Below are 17,235 nucleotides of genomic sequence, written 5' to 3' on the forward strand. Positions count from 1 at the left end.
CAATGCTGACTTTGTGCTGATCCAACCCCAGTCCTAAACAAACTCAATCAACAGACTCTCAATCAGTCCCCTTCTGACGAACAACTCATATTTAGAAGGGAATATGCTGTGGTGCAAAAAGTATGCAATTTGGGATTAGAAAGACCTAGTTTTTACTCTTGGCTCTACTTTCTAGTTGTGTGACTTCAGCAAGTTATCTAATGTCTCTTAGTCTCAGTTGCTCCACCTATAAAATAGGCGAATCACCTTTCTTCAAGATCGCCATGAAAATCAAATGATATAGTAAGGCATGTAAGAAACCATGTTGTTTAATAACTATTACAGAATCAATCAGACAATCACCAAATATTTAATAAGCATCTATTATGAGCCAGGCATTATGCTAATAATATTAAAAATAACTAAAAAATATTAAGCATTTCATCTATGCTACGCACTACTTTTATAATCTCACTTAATCCTTATAAAAATCGAATGAGGGGCTTCCCTGGTGGCGCAGTGGTTGAGAATCCACCTGCCAATGCAGGGGACACGGGTTCGATCCCCGGTCTGGGAAGATCCCACATGCCGCGGAGCAACTAAGCTCGTGTGCCACAACTACTGAGCCTGTGCTCTACAGCCCATGAGCCACAACTACTGAGCCCGTGGGCCGCAACTACTGAAGCCCGTGTGCCTAGAGTCCATGCTCCACAATGAGAGAAGCCACTGCAATGAGAAGCCTGTGCACCGCAACGAAGAGTAGCCCCCGCTCGCCGCCAACTAGAGAAAGCCCACGTGCAGCAACAAAGACCCAACACAGCCAAAAATAAATAAATAAATACAAATTAAAAAAAAAAAATCGAATGAGGTAGGTACTATTATTATCATCACCGTTTCACAGATAAGGAAGGTGAAGCACAGACAAGTAATTTGTGCCAAAGGTCACAGAGCTAATAAATGACAGAGGTTTCATTAAAATCCAAGCAAACACTATTGGCACAGTGGCAAGCAAGAGTCTGGGGTACCTTCTGTGGCCAAAGAACAAAGTTCATGACTTACTAACTCTTTATTCTAACCAGCTGAGTTAATCAGTTAAGGTAGCACTGCCCAACAGAAATATAACGTGAGTCGTATGCTAATGCATATATGTGGAACCTAGAAAAATGGTACAGATAAACTGGTCTGCAGGGCAGAAATAGATACTCAGATGTAGAGAACAAACGTATGGACACCAAGGGAGGAAAGTGGTGGTGGTGTGATGAATGGGGAGATTGGGATTGACATGTACACACTAATATGTGTAAAATAGATAACTAATAAGAACCTGCTATATAAAAAATAAATTAAATTAAAAAAACAAAAACACCCAACCTAACTTTTTGGCCAACCCAGTAGGACCTTGTTGTTTATAGAAGTTATCTTTTATATCAGATGGCTCACTCACTTGCTTAGAACCCAGCAACTGTTTCCTATTGTACATGGAAAAAAAATCAAACTCATTATCACCGCCAATAATACACAACATAATCTAGTCCTGCCCCCCTGCCTCACCTCACCTCCTACAGCTTCCCCCTTACCTATTCCTCTCTAGTCATGTAGTGGCCTTCTCTCCAGCACTCAAACGTGCCAAATTCATTCTACCTAGAATGTTCTTTTAGAACTCATGGCTCCTTCTTGTCATTCACATTTTACTTCAAATGTCGCCTCCCCGAGTGACAATTAAACGTTTCTCAACCATCTCCTCGCAAGTAGCCCACCAAGCACCCACTATCACTTTATTGTCACTCCCTGTCTTCACAGCAGTTCTCTCTATCTGGTATTTATTCTCTGGTTACCACTAATTTGCTTTTTGTTGCCTTACTAGAAAATGCACTACCACGAGAGCACGGTCCTTGTCTTATTTACTACTGGATCCCGAAGGCCTAGACCAGTGTTCTAGAAATACTTACTGAACGAATAAACAAAGAGTTTAAGCAACTGAGCCCAAACTAGAACCCATGACTCCTAGCTTTTCTCTCAGCAATCACAGTAACAGCAAATCATCTTTCACAGAGAGTTTTCTCTGATTAGTAAGCTAATCTGTGAACACGCTGGGTAGAAGGAGAAAACCCAACCAAATTTAAACACTCAGAACTCATTGCTTAACCAAGATTTGATTGTCATTTTTGTCCCCAGTTAGAAATAAGCAAAGCACTTCACTGGACTGGGTTGGTTGGTATCAAAACTGCCACATTTAAGCGACATCAAAAAGCAGAGGCGGGGGCTTCCCTGGTGGCGCAGTGGTTGAGAGTCTACCTGCTGATGCAGGGGACACGGGTTCGTGCCCCGGTCCGGGAAGATCCCACATGCCGCGGAGCGGCTAGGCCCGTGAGCCATGGCCGCTGAGCCTGCGCTCCGCAACGGGAGAGGCCACAACAGTGAGAGGCCCGCGTACCGCAAAAACAAAACAAAAACAAAAACAAACAAAAAAAAAAGCAGAGGGGGAAAGAACCATGGAAAGGGGGAAATACCTAGTATTCCAGAAGGTGAACTTACCGTTTTATTTCGTAATCGAATGATATCAGACACAGAACCAGCCCCACAGTACTCCATCACAATCCACAAGTCTGTGTTCTTAAAGTAACTGCCATAGTATTTGACTACGTGAGGGCTAGAGAGAGACAATGAGTTAGTGGAGCAGCCTTCAAACATCCCTATGAATTCATGATGTTAAATACATGAAAATTAATTTCTCAGCTCAAAAGGTCAATTATTCATATTTAAGGTTAAAACACGCACCCTCTTGATGAGGATGTAAAACAGTACAGATTTCTGGAGGGCAATAATAGCAGTGCAAAAATTGTGTGGGTCTCAACCCAGCATTTGTAAGTCTGCAATTCATCCTAAGAATTACAGATATTCAAAAAGAAATAGGTAACATCACAGTACTGTCTATAAAAGTGAAAATTCAGATACCATCTAAATGTCTGACATTAGGGAGTTTCTTTAAGAAATAATGATATATCCGTTTAATGCAACAACCATGAATCCATGGAAAACGTTATAGAAGAATACATGATAATAGGAGACGACACTCTGTTTACCAAAAAACAAACAAAAACGCAAGTTACATAATAGCAAGCATGGTGAAACTCCAAAAAGAGATATGGAAGGATATGTATACCAAGTAGTATTTAACAACGATTCTCTCTCCAAAGAGAAAAGTGGTTTCCTTTATTTTTTTATTTGCATTTTTCCAAGAAGTCACATATACTTTGTAACAGGAAAATAATAAAATCATACTACAATCTATTGTAAAGGAAAAATATTCAGAATCAGACTTGAAAGTTTGGGTCTTGAAGACAGATTTCAGAAAAATGTCAAAATCCCTTTAAAATGAAATAGTTTGTCCTCTGAAGCTACCAGCTTTAGCTAGATCATTATCAGGGCTAAATAATATTGCATAACATAGTAACGGAAGATGCTAAAACCAACTCAGCTGCATTAACTCTCAAAATTTCAAACGCCCCTTCATCCCTGGGAAACATGCCAATGACAAGGACAGCAGGGAAAAAAATATACACATACACAAAATGAATATTAATAAAGAAATGGATGAATAAACCTCTTAAGATACAGATCACTACACCTGCTCTCCCTTCCCTGAATTTCTATAGTATTTAATGCCTCTACAAGGCAATTACTGTCAGGTACACTGCTGGAGTATGTCCTATACAATCCTGTATTGTTGACTAGATTCTCCTGTTCATCTATAAGCCTGTCCTGTCCAATTAAAGTCTATAAACTCTAAGAGGGCCAGCACTCTGCCCTGTATCTCTTTGTATTTCTTAGCACAGAGAAATCTCTTTGAAATCCCTCATCTTTAATTAGACACATTTGCACACCCTGTTTGGAACACAGCTCTTGCACAGTCTATCAAAAGTGGCAAAGTTCCAATTTGCCCACTGGAAAAAGCTCCTGTAATATATCTTATGCAAGAGGCAAAGAAAAACTGCTACCTTACTCTGGTCGCTCCAATCAAGAAATAGGAGGGTTTTAGCCAGCACAAAGTAACCACAAAAGTATAAAGAAAAAAAGAAAGGGAGGGAGGGAGAAGAGAAGTGATTGCATTCACAAGTCTACAAGACTTAAGGGCTCCTGGGCAAAATGCCTAGCAGGTAGCCCCACCTGCCTTAAGGTACAAGCTTTACAAACAGGAGGTACTGAGTTGATCTGCGGACCAAAAGAGCTTCAGAAAGATGAAGGCAGCCTCGAGCTGCAAGACTTTCTCATTCTCCTTTCAACTCCCTAGAGCTGCCACTGCCCTTCAGTTTGTGTCTCTTGCCAATCGAAACTGAGGAAGCCTGCTCCACCACAGTGACCTCCCATGTTGTCATGGAGCTTCAGGGCAAACCACGTGCTTTTCTGCGGTCACCTGCTGGCCCAACTTCCTGCTTGCAGCATTTGACAAATCTTAGTTCCTCAAAAATAAAATACTTAACTACTCTCAGCTGGAATCATTTCTTAAAATTGTGAAGGAAGGAACAGAACAGTAATACATAAATAAGTATTCTCTTTTTATAGGTCCATTTGCTATTCTAAGGTTTCTGGAGCGAAAACCATTTGAATTCTCTCTTCTTAGCTGTCTCTGTAGAAATGTTTTCTCAATAGGAAGTAAGAGAGATCATTATCAAAAAAAAAAAAAGGCTAGCCACCACCACCTTCTGCCTCTTTGCCTCTTCTTCCTAGTTTTGAAAAGGGCTAAACTGAAACAAAACAAAACAAAACAATGCAAAAACAGAAACTCTGAAAGTTTAGCTGCTGAAACACAGAAACTTTTTCATCATTTTTTTTTTCTGAAAAGAACATTCGTAGTGATTCCACTAAACTCTTCCGTTTGCAAAATATCTAAGTAAATGCAATTCTAGGCGTCAAACTCTAAATATAATCACAGCATATTCGAAACCATGTTATCTCCAAAATAACACCAGATGCCTTTACCTGTCACATTGCTGCATTATAGAGATTTCTTTGATTATCTCCTGCAGGTCTGACTCCACAGGAACTTGCTTAATAGCAACAATCTGACCTGTCTCTTTATGAATAGCTTTGTACACGCTGCCATAGGACCTATAATTGGGGGAAGGAGAACATTTACAAAGTCAAAGCAAGCCAAGAGATAAAAAGTGGTAAAACACAAGCAACTCCCCATTCTAATTTATATCCCTACATGCCCAAGACATATATACTTAGCTACACTTGCAAAATTGAGATAGCTAAAGTACTTCAGGGAAAAATTGTCCTTAAGAGAACTTACCACAAAATGGCATCTTAGAAACTTCACATTTAAATTTTACTGAATGTATTAGTAGGAAATAACAGTGATAGAGTAGCTACCATGTCTGATGTCTGCTAGAAATTGCATCATCTGAGGTTCATCCTTACAAAAAAGGGGGTCATGAAGGGGTCATCATCCCTATTTTACAGGCAAATGTGAAAAGGCTCAGAGAGGTTACATGACTTGCCCAAGGTCACATAAGTGATAAATAAGTGGTCATTCCAGGATATGAATCCAGGTCTGTCAGAATACAAAGCCTAGATTCTTTCCACATCTGTACTGGGGTACAAAAATGGGGGTCTTGGTTTTCTTGCACTCATTCTAGTCCCATGAGGTCTTTTAGTCCTTTCTCCTCCTATTTGCAATAATACTTAAAACATTAAGGAAACTAAAAATGTAAGCCTCTTAAATGCTAGTATCAGGTGAACAGAGCACATACAAATTCTTTTTGCCTTTTGCTCCATCTTCCCTTACGAGTTTATTATCAAGATAAATAAAAGGTTATGTAGCTATTCAATTTGGGGGCTAAAAGAACAATAGATTTAGAATCTAAAGACCCAGGATTGGAGTCCTACCACCACTACATATCAGCTCTCATTTACAGACATATTATTAACCTTGTGCCTCAATTTTCTCATCTATAAAATGACAACAATACTACTACAAGACAATTGTGATGGTTAAATGAGATATCATCATCATCTTGCATAGATTACATTTTCACTGCAATTCTGGATGGCTGTCAGGGAAATAATGAGTAAATTGTCTTTCATATTTCCCAAACACACCTGTTTCTTCATACTGTCTTCGTGAAAAAAAAGATCATAACAGTGCCACCTAATACATCAAAGTAGCTGAGTGCTCTAGCTAACAAAATGACGCTCAAGGATTGTTTCAATGTGAAAGTCACAGAAAACTTTTTAAAAAAATCTATGTAGAGCACACACAAAAAATTTCCATTCCATCAGAATCCCTTATATTGGCAAAGCTAGTATAATGATACTTAAATGTTACCTAAAACATTTTTTTTTTGCCAGGGAAAGGCAACTGCTGACCATGTGTGGAAGATCCAACCACTGACCCTTCTTCCTTGATACGATAACACCCTGACTTGTGAGGGTGGCAAATGCTTGGTCCCTGGGGCTAAAGCATGGTGGTACAAGCCAGTTGCAGGATTTCTATCCCCTTCTGCCAGTGACTGAACTAGTAGTAAGCATATGACCTAGTTCCAGCCAATGAAATTTAAGGGGAATTCTTCTGAAGGGTCTCTAGGAAAAACTTTCCTCCCTGGTAACAGAGAAGCAAACAAGGTGGCCCATTTTCACCTGCCACTTCCTTTCCTGCTTTGGTTACTGTCACGTGAGGCATGATGCTTGAAACTAACATGGCCATCTTGAGACTATGAGAATTACACAAATGCTAAACCATTATCAAGCCAGTTAGCCATTCTGGAATCTTTCACCCCCAGATTTTTTGCTACTTAGTTATTAAAGCTCTTATTGGTTAGCCACTGTTAGTTGGGTGTTCTGTAACTTCATCCAAAGTTATTCTTGATACCCTAGGTCCCATACATGTGAAAAGGTCTTTATTTCACCCTCATTCTGGAACGAGTTTTTCTGGATATAGAATTCTTTGACAATAGCTTTCCCTCAGCTCGTTTACTGTAGTTTTTCATCTTCTATTGCTGTAAAGAAGTCAGTTGTCATCAGGTTATCATTTTTCATGGGTAATCTCTCTTTCTGTAGCTTTCCAGATTTCTCTTTATCCTTAACATTCTGTAATTTTACTATAACTAGAAGTTGATTTATTTGGCACTCCATAAGCTTCTTCAATCTGAAGGCTTTATTCAAGTCTGGAAAATTCTTAGTATTATCTCTTTATTTCCTCTCTATTACTTCTAATCTCCTTCTAGAGTTCCTATTGGACCTATATTGGACCTCCTCAATCCATGCTGTCTTCCTAGTTTCCAACACTATATTTTTGTCCTGCATTTGGTGATCAGTCTCACTTCTAGCTTTCAATTCACAAATTCTCTCCTCAGCTTGTCTAGTTGACTGTTTATCCAATTTATTGGGCTCTAGAACTTCAATTATTGTAGTTTTCATTGTCAAGATGCCCAACTTTTTCTTTTTCATGGGGTTGTTCATGTTAATAATTTCGTGTTCTCCTTTTAAGGATGTTATTCCCTCCTTTTACCTTTTTGAAAATCGTAAACAAACGTTAAATCCTGTTTCAGATGGCTCCATTACTTCTATTTCCTCGGGTGGGAGTTCTCCCACTTGTTAGGTCTGTTGATTATCTCACGGTACTGGATTTCCTTGTATGGGTTTCCTTTTATTTTGAATGATTCTTCTCTACACAGTGCTCACTGTCATGAGTGTTTCATGATGTCAGGATGGTTTCATGGTTCCCCTAGCTCAGTCATCTAGGCTGTACAATTTAAACCAGGTCTTGCACTAGGATTTAGGGGGTTTGCCCCTCAAGACACCATACCTGAATACAGTCCAGGCCCAGTTCCTATAGTCAGACCAGTCCCTCTGCTTTTCCCCCAGGCCACAGGCAAATGATACCACAACTCCATACAGGAAGCCCATCCACAATCTTCTGACAAGGACAAGGCATGCTTTACTCTCCTCTTACGATGACAGCTATCTTCTCTACCCCTGGTCTATAGCTGGCTATGTATCCTTATATTTAAAAAATTTTTTTTCATTTATTATTCTTATATATTTGAAATGGAGAGGTTCCTACGTGCACTTACTCAGCAGTCTTGACCAGAACACCCTCCACGCCTCACTATGCTATCTGGACAGCCAAGAAAACTCCAAGAGCTCATAGGTACGATTAAGATTCATGATTCCACAGATCACACTTACAGTACAGAGGATTTAGAAGGCTTTAGCAGTCATGCTCCCTTATAGGCAAGTCCCTTAAGACCTAATTCCCTACAACAAAAACTACAGTGACTCAATGAATTTTAACTGGCAGAGAACAAAGATGGTGGGGATGGAAGTGCTTCCCACAAGTTATGCAAGGCAAGGGTCAATGCAGAAACATAGAAATTATACAGTATTTGAGGCCAAATTAACCAGGCATAAGTCTTAATACCACTCACTAGCTATGAAACCATGGGCAAGATGTTTTTGTTATTATCCTAGGATTAAAAACTTAAATGAGTCAATGTGTAAAACTTTAAGTATAAGAGGAAAAAAAAGGCACTAGGCTCTAATTCAAAACACTTTCCAAGTGCTGTCCATCCATCCTGGTCTGGAGCTTTGGCTCTGCTCTGCCACAGATCCACATGATTTCCTCAAAAGGCAGAATAGCTGCAGCCTTGGGAATCCGATACAATCTTTTAGCCAGAGCTCATTTCACAAGGCCCATGTCAGTGAGAGTTCACAATCCATTCATTTTCCAGAACTACTTAGGGATGGCATGGCCATTTGTGTTTAGGAAGGAAGCGCAGTTTGGGTTTTCCTTTGGGATTTTGCTCATTAAATGAAGCTTGTTCAGGCTCATTCAGTCGGGATGACAGAAATCCAAGCACTTGTGGTATCATTTAAAAAGACAATATGAGGATAACATGGGAAGATCTGAAGTTTTCATTGTTTTCTCTCTGGTGATGTCTTTACAGGGAAATTTCCAAGGTCCTTAATGAAGACATCCATAGATCTAAAACATAATTTAAAATAATCATAATTAGCTTAGTTTCTCATTTTACATTCCTGATCACTCTCTGTCTACAGTATTCTTTTGACATTCCTCAAAACCAAACAACCCAAACAGAGCTCCCTTCAAAAACACCTAAATATACTTTAAGACTTACGACTTAACTTTCATTTGTCATGATAAGGTCTGAAAAAATGCTTCAATTGATATATTTAAAAATAAAATAATAATAGTTGCCATTTAACGAGGTCTTATTAGGTGACAAGCACTGTACTAAGTACTTTAGTCCCATCTCATGAAACACTCAACATAACCCTATGAGGGAGATGCAAATATCCCCACTTTATAGTTGAGGTTTGCGAAGCTTCAAAATATTCAGCAATTTGCTCGAGCTCACTTGTTTATTATGACTAATAAACAGTAGAGCAAGTTTTAACCCAGATATGTCTGACTTCAGAGTCTATGTTCTTACAACTGTAATATACTTTCATTAAAAATGAAAGAAACAAGTTAGTTACATACATAAGTCAACTATGCCTACCACTCTTGATCTTATTCTAAGTATAACCTGTGAGCATGGTTAGATTAAGGGCCTTTGACTCACTGCCTTGAGGAAATACCAAGGATATCAAGTTAGAGCCGAAAATGGCAAGCAAGAGACATAGAAGGACTGGGTTTTTTTCCCCCCCGCATACCTTTAACAATGCCAAGTCAACTTGTGGTTTCAGATTCATTGTGTACTTGTCTTTTAGCAGCGCAGGTGGTGTCATCTTTTACTTCCCTTCTCTGCTTGACTTCTTGCTTGATTCCAAAGAGTATTTTTCCAACTTACAAAAAGATGATGACTAATGTTTTTCACAAGGAGGTAATCCATGAAAACCTATTCCGTGTAATCCAGGATTGGGTTTAACATTGCATATCTATATTAGGCATAAATAACACTAAACTCCGAAATAATATAATGACATATAAAAGCTGATTTTAAAGAACAGACATTAATTTGACATTTTTATAAGTTAACATTTCAGGTCTTCTCTTGAACCAGAAGTACTCCCAAGAGATTTTACAAAATTACACAAACACACACCCACATGTTTATTTGCTTATATAAGCATAAACTACCTCTGAAGAACACACAAAAAACTGCTATACTGGTTGCTTCTGGGTGGCTGAGAGATAGAGACAGGAGGCAAATTTTTTTCATTGTAACACTTTTAAAATTCTGGATCATGTGACTTGATTACCTATTCAAAAATGAACAACAAAAACTTAAGAAAGGGTGTCTCTAATATTTTAATGTCTTGGTCCTTAAGAAAAAGAAATAAACATACAAAGATTAAAAGTATCAATATATGTAAAAGTATAAAAACTTATGATATGACGTTTATTGTATCAGGAAAGCCAATAACGGCCACTATCTACTACCAAATATCATTTCACCAGTATTTTATAAACTCATTCACAATCTGTGTTTCAAGAAGTCCTCTGGTTCCCCACCTGTAATTCTGGATCTCTTAGGAAAGATGTAAAGGTAGTGACAGTCCTTGACTTATTTACTGTATTTCCCAAAGCTGCATTAACTATTGATAAAATGCTGAATTCCTTTTTTTTTCCCGCTGCTCTGTGTGGCATGCAGGATCTTAGTTCCCTGACCAGGGGTGGAACTCGTGCCCCCTGCAGTGGAAGTGTGGAGCCTTAACCACTGGACCGCCAGGGAAGTCCCTCCAGTGTTTTTTTCATGAAACAAGTTATTGCATATCTCTCAGAAGCTATGAACAGAAAATTAAAATATGTCTGATTAATAAAAAAAATTTAAATGAAGTAAAAACTAATTAGTGTTATTTGTTAAACAGATAAAATCATGCAAACCACAGATTTTACAAGAGAGAAAACAATAGATGTCCATGGTGTTGAAAAGATCAGGAATCACTAAATCTGTCTATAGAACTAATAGGGGAAAGAGGGAAAGGGCATTTCAAGTATTAAATTTACCTCCTATACTACCCAGAGCAGTGGTGATATGCAACATTCCCCTTTCTTTTCCTTAGTTTTCCAAATTATTGCCACGAGAAAGGTTCACGTCCTTCTGGTGTTGGGGCAGGAAAAAGACTGTGACCTACTTAGTCCACCTACATTTTCTGTGTACTCACCCTTCTCCAAGTTTCTCTAAGACATCAAACACTTCTTCTGGTTGTTTAGTTAAACTATCTTCATCTAACTTTTTCAGCTGCCTGTGGACGAAGAAATTTAAACATAAAATACATTTTACTTGCTAGCAACTAGAATACAAAATGCATTATTTATTTTACAATTAGCATCTTAGGGATTTCTTTACAAAGTCTTCACTGGTAAATGACCATAAAGGCAAGCTAAGAGACCTTTAAGGGAAGCTGAAGGGCTGGTCTATGGACATGTTACACATGTCCTTGGTCACCCTGATCAGCAGAATCAGGACCAGAGGGTGAAGAGCTACCAAGAGGCTGACTTCAGTTCCACAGGAGTAAGAATTTTCTAACAATTAAAGTTGTTACGAAATGGTTTAGACTGCCTTAAGAAGTCCCTAGATTCCCATCACTGGAGCATCTAAACAGAAAATGAGTCCTCGTGTGGCTGGAATGTTATAGAGTGGATTTAAGCATTAGCTATAACCTTCAGAATCCATTTAAATCTTGAGATTCCATGAATTAAGATGGCATAACTCTCTGTTCAGAAAAGATGTTTAATGCAAGCTTAGCTATGAACTGAAACATGGTCTTAGACTAGAGGCCAAGGAAGACATAGAAGAGTCTTGCCCTCCGTTAGCAAGACTTTGGCACTTCTGTCGAAACACGTGGATTCTGTAGGTATCACAGAAACAGAAAGTGGAGAGTATACACTCAGACGTGACCAAAAGTAAAAACTAACCAGGCAGCTGGGAGTTTCAAATAGTCTCACCAAGCCTCTCTGATGGGCAGTTGTATACCTGACTATTTCCCGAAATCAGATAGGTGCTGCTCACAACTTCCAGATAACTGCGATTTTTCTGACTATGACAAACATGGAAGGTTATAAATTAAGAGTAGGGTTTTTTAAAAAAAAACTCTGAGACCTCTGAAAATTATTAACAGGCTTAAAAGAGGAGTTTGCTAAGGACTAGTTGCGTGTGTGGGTTCTACACAATGGTTTCCTGAAACTACAAAGGACAACAAAGAAAGGAGAGCTCAGGAAATGGTGAAATATGGAAGTAGTCCACTGAAAATTTCTTTGAAAAGAAAAATGTTTAAACTAGCTGGACAATACCAATTTTTACAAGAAAAGACTTGAACAAAAAAAAATACACATACACATAAATGTGTACCTTCCTAGATAAAGTGGCAAAACCATGAAAGAAGCCAAAAAAGAGACAAAAAAAAAAAAAAACCCACACACCTCAACGCATCAAGTGTATCCACCAATAAACGCTGATCTCAAAAAGACAATCTTAACAGGATTTTATAAATGTCAAAGACTAGAGAAATGGAGAACTGCTCCAAGTCAGTAACTTCCATAACTTGAAAATTAACAAACACAACCACACCGACCTTTGAAAATCAAAAGGTTCTAAGAATTAAATTCCAATGACATCACAAAAACTCCCAGTTTCAAAACAAGAAGGACTGAAGTGAAATTCCTCTTCAATGTCAGAAGTGAAATTTCTATGAACTCAGAAATTAGAATGAACATCCCATAACCCGGGGGAGGGGGGGTGAAGCATTGAATTTATAACTGTTTAAACAATGGACAATACCTCATTTCTCAAGTATAATTACAGTTTTATAAACAGTTCATATAAAGGAAGATCAAATGTGTTCCTTTGAAGTGGTGACTTCGTGGTTTACAAAAAGCAAAACTCACTATTTCAACTATTACAGAGAACACAGCATAACAAAGGAAACGGCCACTGCCATGAGAGACAGCTGTAGGCCTCTGATAATACAGTGACAGACAAACTTTATATGAGTGCTAGATACTTCTTTAAAACAATCTAAGTGGGGTTTTTGTTTGGTTTTGGTCTGGTCTTAAGGGATCTTTTTATCTCTGGTGCCTGAATCCAGAGGTGGTCAATAAGAACATTTGTTAAATGGATTAATGAATGCAATGATGAGAATCATAAACCTTTCTCAGCAATCCTTGTGAGGTTTCAAAACTAAAAGAATATCACCCTGAAAAAGTATTACTGTGTTATCGACAAATAAGATCTCTATGGAAAATCTTTTGATAAGGGACTCAATGCTATTTTTTACATGAGTCTTCATGGAAGAAGCACTATAACCAAACAGCCCAACTCTGATGATTCAGCCCTCTCAGCTGTACTTCCCCAGGTCCTAGGTAGTTTCACTGCTCGCTCATAACTTAACAGGCCTGGCCAACACAGCCTCCATGGATCCAACACAGGGGGATGCTCCGCTCCTAAGTCAGGTGGGCACGTGGACGGCCAGCATCCCAGAAATGTACTTACACATTCCACCACACTATTTGTATCTAATGGCAACTCACTTTTTAAAATCATAAACTCCTACATAAACCGTCAACTTTAATCTATCATCATTCACTTAGTCACACACAAATGTCAAACTCAAGGACACAAAGAACACTTCCTGCATTGGGACTGCTTTCCCTTGTTGGAAACACATGCCATCTGAATCTCTGAAAGGACACCTGTATCTTTCCAAACACAATAAGGGTGTTTATGAAGTAGTTACTCACCGGTTTGGCTAATTCCCAAATTTCTTTCTCCCACCTTAGAACTCTTGTCAGGTCCATTTTGTTTATATATACCTATTCCTCTTTCCGCACAGAAGTTGTTGTGGGTTACAACTCATATATAAGATAAATGGATGAAATTTTTTAATGAAAATAAAATTAATGTGTTTCCCTCTCCCAACCCCCTCAAATTCATGTTAAAGTCCTAACCCCCAGTACCTCAGAATGTGACTGTATTTAGAGACAGGGCCTTTAAAGAGGTAATTAAGGTAAAAATGAGGTCAATGGGTGGGCCCTAATCCAACATGACTGGTGTCCTCATAAGATAAGGACACAGACAGTTACAGAGGGAAGACCATGTGAAGAGAGGCCTCAACAGAAAACAACCCTGCTGATGGCTTGATCTCAGACTTCTAGCCTCCAGAACTGTGAGGAAATAAATTTCTGTTAAGTCGCCCAGTCTGTGAAACTGACACAGCAGGCCTAACAAACTGATACAAATGATAATAAAGTTAACTGGCTGCAAGTCCCGGCAGTTCACCAGCTATGGTGAGCAGGAAAGCACCAGTCATTTAAGTATTCAGCCCTCCTGGACGATTTTTTTTGAAATACTGACCAGCAAGAGTTTACTAATACTCCACTTATTTAATCTCAGTGATCTTGAAGATGGTTGAGAATCACACTGTAAGGTTAGAAAAGCTTGGAGCAACCTTATAGGTGTTACAGAGTACTTGCCCTCTTCATGAGAGGAGTTGTACTCCTGTATGTTGATTAAAAATTATACATAATTTGAAAAAGAAAAAAAAAAAGAATTCAGCCCTGCAATGCTTTTCTCTTGCACATTCAATAAAATTTTTAAAATCCAAAAGGCCCAGGAAATGAGTGTGTCAAAACCAAAAAGGTTTACTCTTTTGCCCAAGATTATACAGCACAAGGCAAAAGCAGAAGCAAAACGCAGATTCCTAATTCTCTTTTCAATTAAACCAGGGCCTCAGGGAGAGAACGAACACGTTTCAGAAGGATTTATAACCAGTGTCCATTTATAATTGGATCTATGGTGCTATAGCATATATCTGCTAACATACACAAGGCCCTGTGAAACAGGGATACTTCCAGAAAGGCATCAGACTGAGGCAGCCAAGAGCATGGACTCTGGACCAGACTGCTTGGATTAAAATCCCAGCTCTGGGGCTTCCCTGGTGGCGCAGTGGTTAAGAATCAACCTGCCAATGCAGGGGACACGGGTTCGAGCCCTGGTCCGGGAAGATCCCACATGCCGCGGAGCAACTAAGCCCGTGCGCCACAACTACTGAGCCTGCGCTCTAGAGCCTGCGTGCCACAACTACTGAAGCCCGCGCGCCTAGAGCCCATGCTCCACAACAAGAGAAGCTACCGCAACGAGAAGCCCACGCACCGCAACAAAGAGTAGCCCCCGCTCGCCGCAACTAGAGAAAGCCAGTGCGCAGCAACAAAGACCCAACTCAGCCACAAATTAATTAATTAATTAATTTTAAAAGAAATCTCAGCTCTGTCACTTAGTAACTGTGGGACTTTTGGCTGATCACTAACCTCTCTGGGCCTCAGTTTCCTCACCTGTAAAATAGAGATACAGGTGATGGGATTGATGTGAGGGTCAAATGAATCAACGATAAGTTTAACCAAATGAAACTTCTATTTTTATAGATCAAAAATGGTCAAATATCAGCAAATTCATATGGTTCAACAAGAGACATGGAAAGCACTGAGAATAGTGTCTGGCGCCCAGTAAGTGCTAGATGAGTGCAATAATGATTTTATTTCAGACTCAGCACACTACAGTAGGGTGAGCTGAGTCCATCCCAACCAGCTATTTGCCTTCTGCAGTGTTTGTGCCCTTCAAACAAAGCCAAGGGCGCAGCCCAGGCTGTCGATCCCTTCCCTTCACCTCTCCACTGCCCCGAATTCCCACACACTGAACACTTCCTACTTTAGAGTTCATTCTGCTGCAGGAAGTCAGAGGTCTCTGTGAAACTGAAGCGAACTGCACTGGCACCTCAGTCTCTACTCTCGATTTTTCTCCAGATGTGGCAGAGTGAGAGAAGACCCTGGTGTCCACAGAGCAAATCACTGATACAACTGCAACCAACTCAGGGGATTAGACTTTTCAAGATCAGCCACCCCCCAGATCTTGACTTAAAACAATTTCCAGGGAGCAAGAGGATTTGGAGCTGATATAAAACAATACAGACCTGAAAAGGGCACAGTCTGGCCACATCCAGTGACCCAGACCTAGAGCAAAGAAGTCAACATACAGGACTGTGTCTCAACTCTTCTGGGCCTCAATTTGCCCGTCCTGAAAATGGTCTCTTATTTCCCTCTCTACCTCCCAGTGCTGGATATGAGGAAAATTTGGAGGACCCTGGATATCAGGGATGAAAGGCGCCATCATCTAGAGTGGGGACCAAAACCATCTTCTTACATGCTCTCCTCCACGAAGCCTCCCTTGCCAGACCGTCCACCTGCCTTGGCACATCTTCAGCCTCAGGCGCAAAGCTTTTCCCCTCAGCAGATCCTCTCCACTGCACCCCTCGGGTGGGACTCCCTCCCTTAGAAAGTCTGCCCAGCTCTCCTCTCTGCTAGTTCCCGACCCATCCCTTAGCCAGACCCCTCGTAGGTTCTCATCTGGCTTCAGCATGCTCCCTACCTCAGTGAGTCCCTTCTAGGACAGCCCTCACCCAGCGGCCCCCGCCCTCAGCAGGTGCTCTCCCTAACTTGTCCCCACGTTCCTCAGCAGCTGCTCCCCCCACCTGTCCCCCACTTCCGCCAGTATGTTACCCCAGCAAGCGATCTCTCTAACCAGCCCCACGTTTATCCCCCTCGGCCGGACCCCCACCAGCCAGAGGTCCCTGATTCAGCAGGTGCCCCATCAGCCGGATCACCCCGCAGGTCCGTCCCCTCCGGGGTCTCGCACGCCAGTGTCTCCCCTCTGCCAGTTCCCGCCTTTCCCTCTCCCCCCACCCCCTTCCTCTTGGCCAGCAGCCCCTCACCGGCGCGGCGGGTTCCTGAGCTGCACCGTCTCCATGGCGCTGCCGGCAGCCGCCCAGACCCGCTCACTGATCCATCCTCCCCCGGGACCTCCTGGATCCCGCCCCGCAGACCCTCCCACACTTCCGCTTTCCGCCCCTACCGGAAGCGGCGCGCGGGGCGGGAGCGGGGCGGGGCCGCGAAGTCCGTGCCTGGACCACGTGGTGTGGACCCGAGTCACGTGGAGCGCCGAGGCGCGGACCCGGAACTGCGGAGCACTGGAGCCTCCTCCCAGGGGAGGCCTCCTCAATCAAGCTCGGGACGGCGTCCTTGTCTCTTGCGACATTGTTCGCCCAAGACACTCGGTCTCGAAACCAAGAACCCATCTGTGCCTCGGGCCCGGCCGCTCATTTCTCAGACGGAGATACTGAGGCTTCTTGCGAAGCACCGCCTTGATAAGAACTGTGGATTCTTAACAAGCCAGATTCTACGCGGGAGGTATTTGTGGTTTCCTACCGTTTCTTTCTGGTTGAATTCTTGTTCCA

At 41.0% G+C, this 17,235-nt stretch overlaps 1 protein-coding gene across 4 annotated transcripts in view; it reads right to left on the minus strand.

Moving 5' to 3' along the window:
* STK4 (serine/threonine kinase 4) overlaps window positions 1–16,837 on the minus strand; it is an 89,947-nt gene extending 73,110 nt beyond the window's left edge. Inside the window, exons 1-4 of one of the 4 annotated variants that reach the window (XM_027078227.1) lie at window positions 16,714–16,836; window positions 11,116–11,196; window positions 4,960–5,088; window positions 2,515–2,629 (exon numbers count right to left, since the gene is read on the minus strand). In XM_027078227.1, coding sequence (XP_026934028.1) covers window positions 2,515–2,629; window positions 4,960–5,088; window positions 11,116–11,196; window positions 16,714–16,748 — 360 coding nt within the window. In that variant the 5' untranslated portion in view covers window positions 16,749–16,836. Of the gene's footprint in view, window positions 1–2,514; window positions 2,630–4,959; window positions 5,089–9,660; window positions 9,793–11,115; window positions 11,197–15,915; window positions 16,272–16,713 lie in introns of those variants that run through there. The other 3 variants (XM_027078228.1, XM_027078229.1, XM_027078230.1) reach the window with 3 other exon arrangements.
* Between the last annotated feature and the right edge of the window lie 398 nt (window positions 16,838–17,235).

This window comes from Aethalodelphis obliquidens, unplaced genomic scaffold, assembly GCF_003676395.1.
Source record: "Aethalodelphis obliquidens isolate GAN/ISIS:26980383/991018 unplaced genomic scaffold, ASM367639v1 scaffold42, whole genome shotgun sequence".
NCBI lineage: Eukaryota > Metazoa > Chordata > Mammalia > Artiodactyla > Delphinidae > Aethalodelphis > Aethalodelphis obliquidens.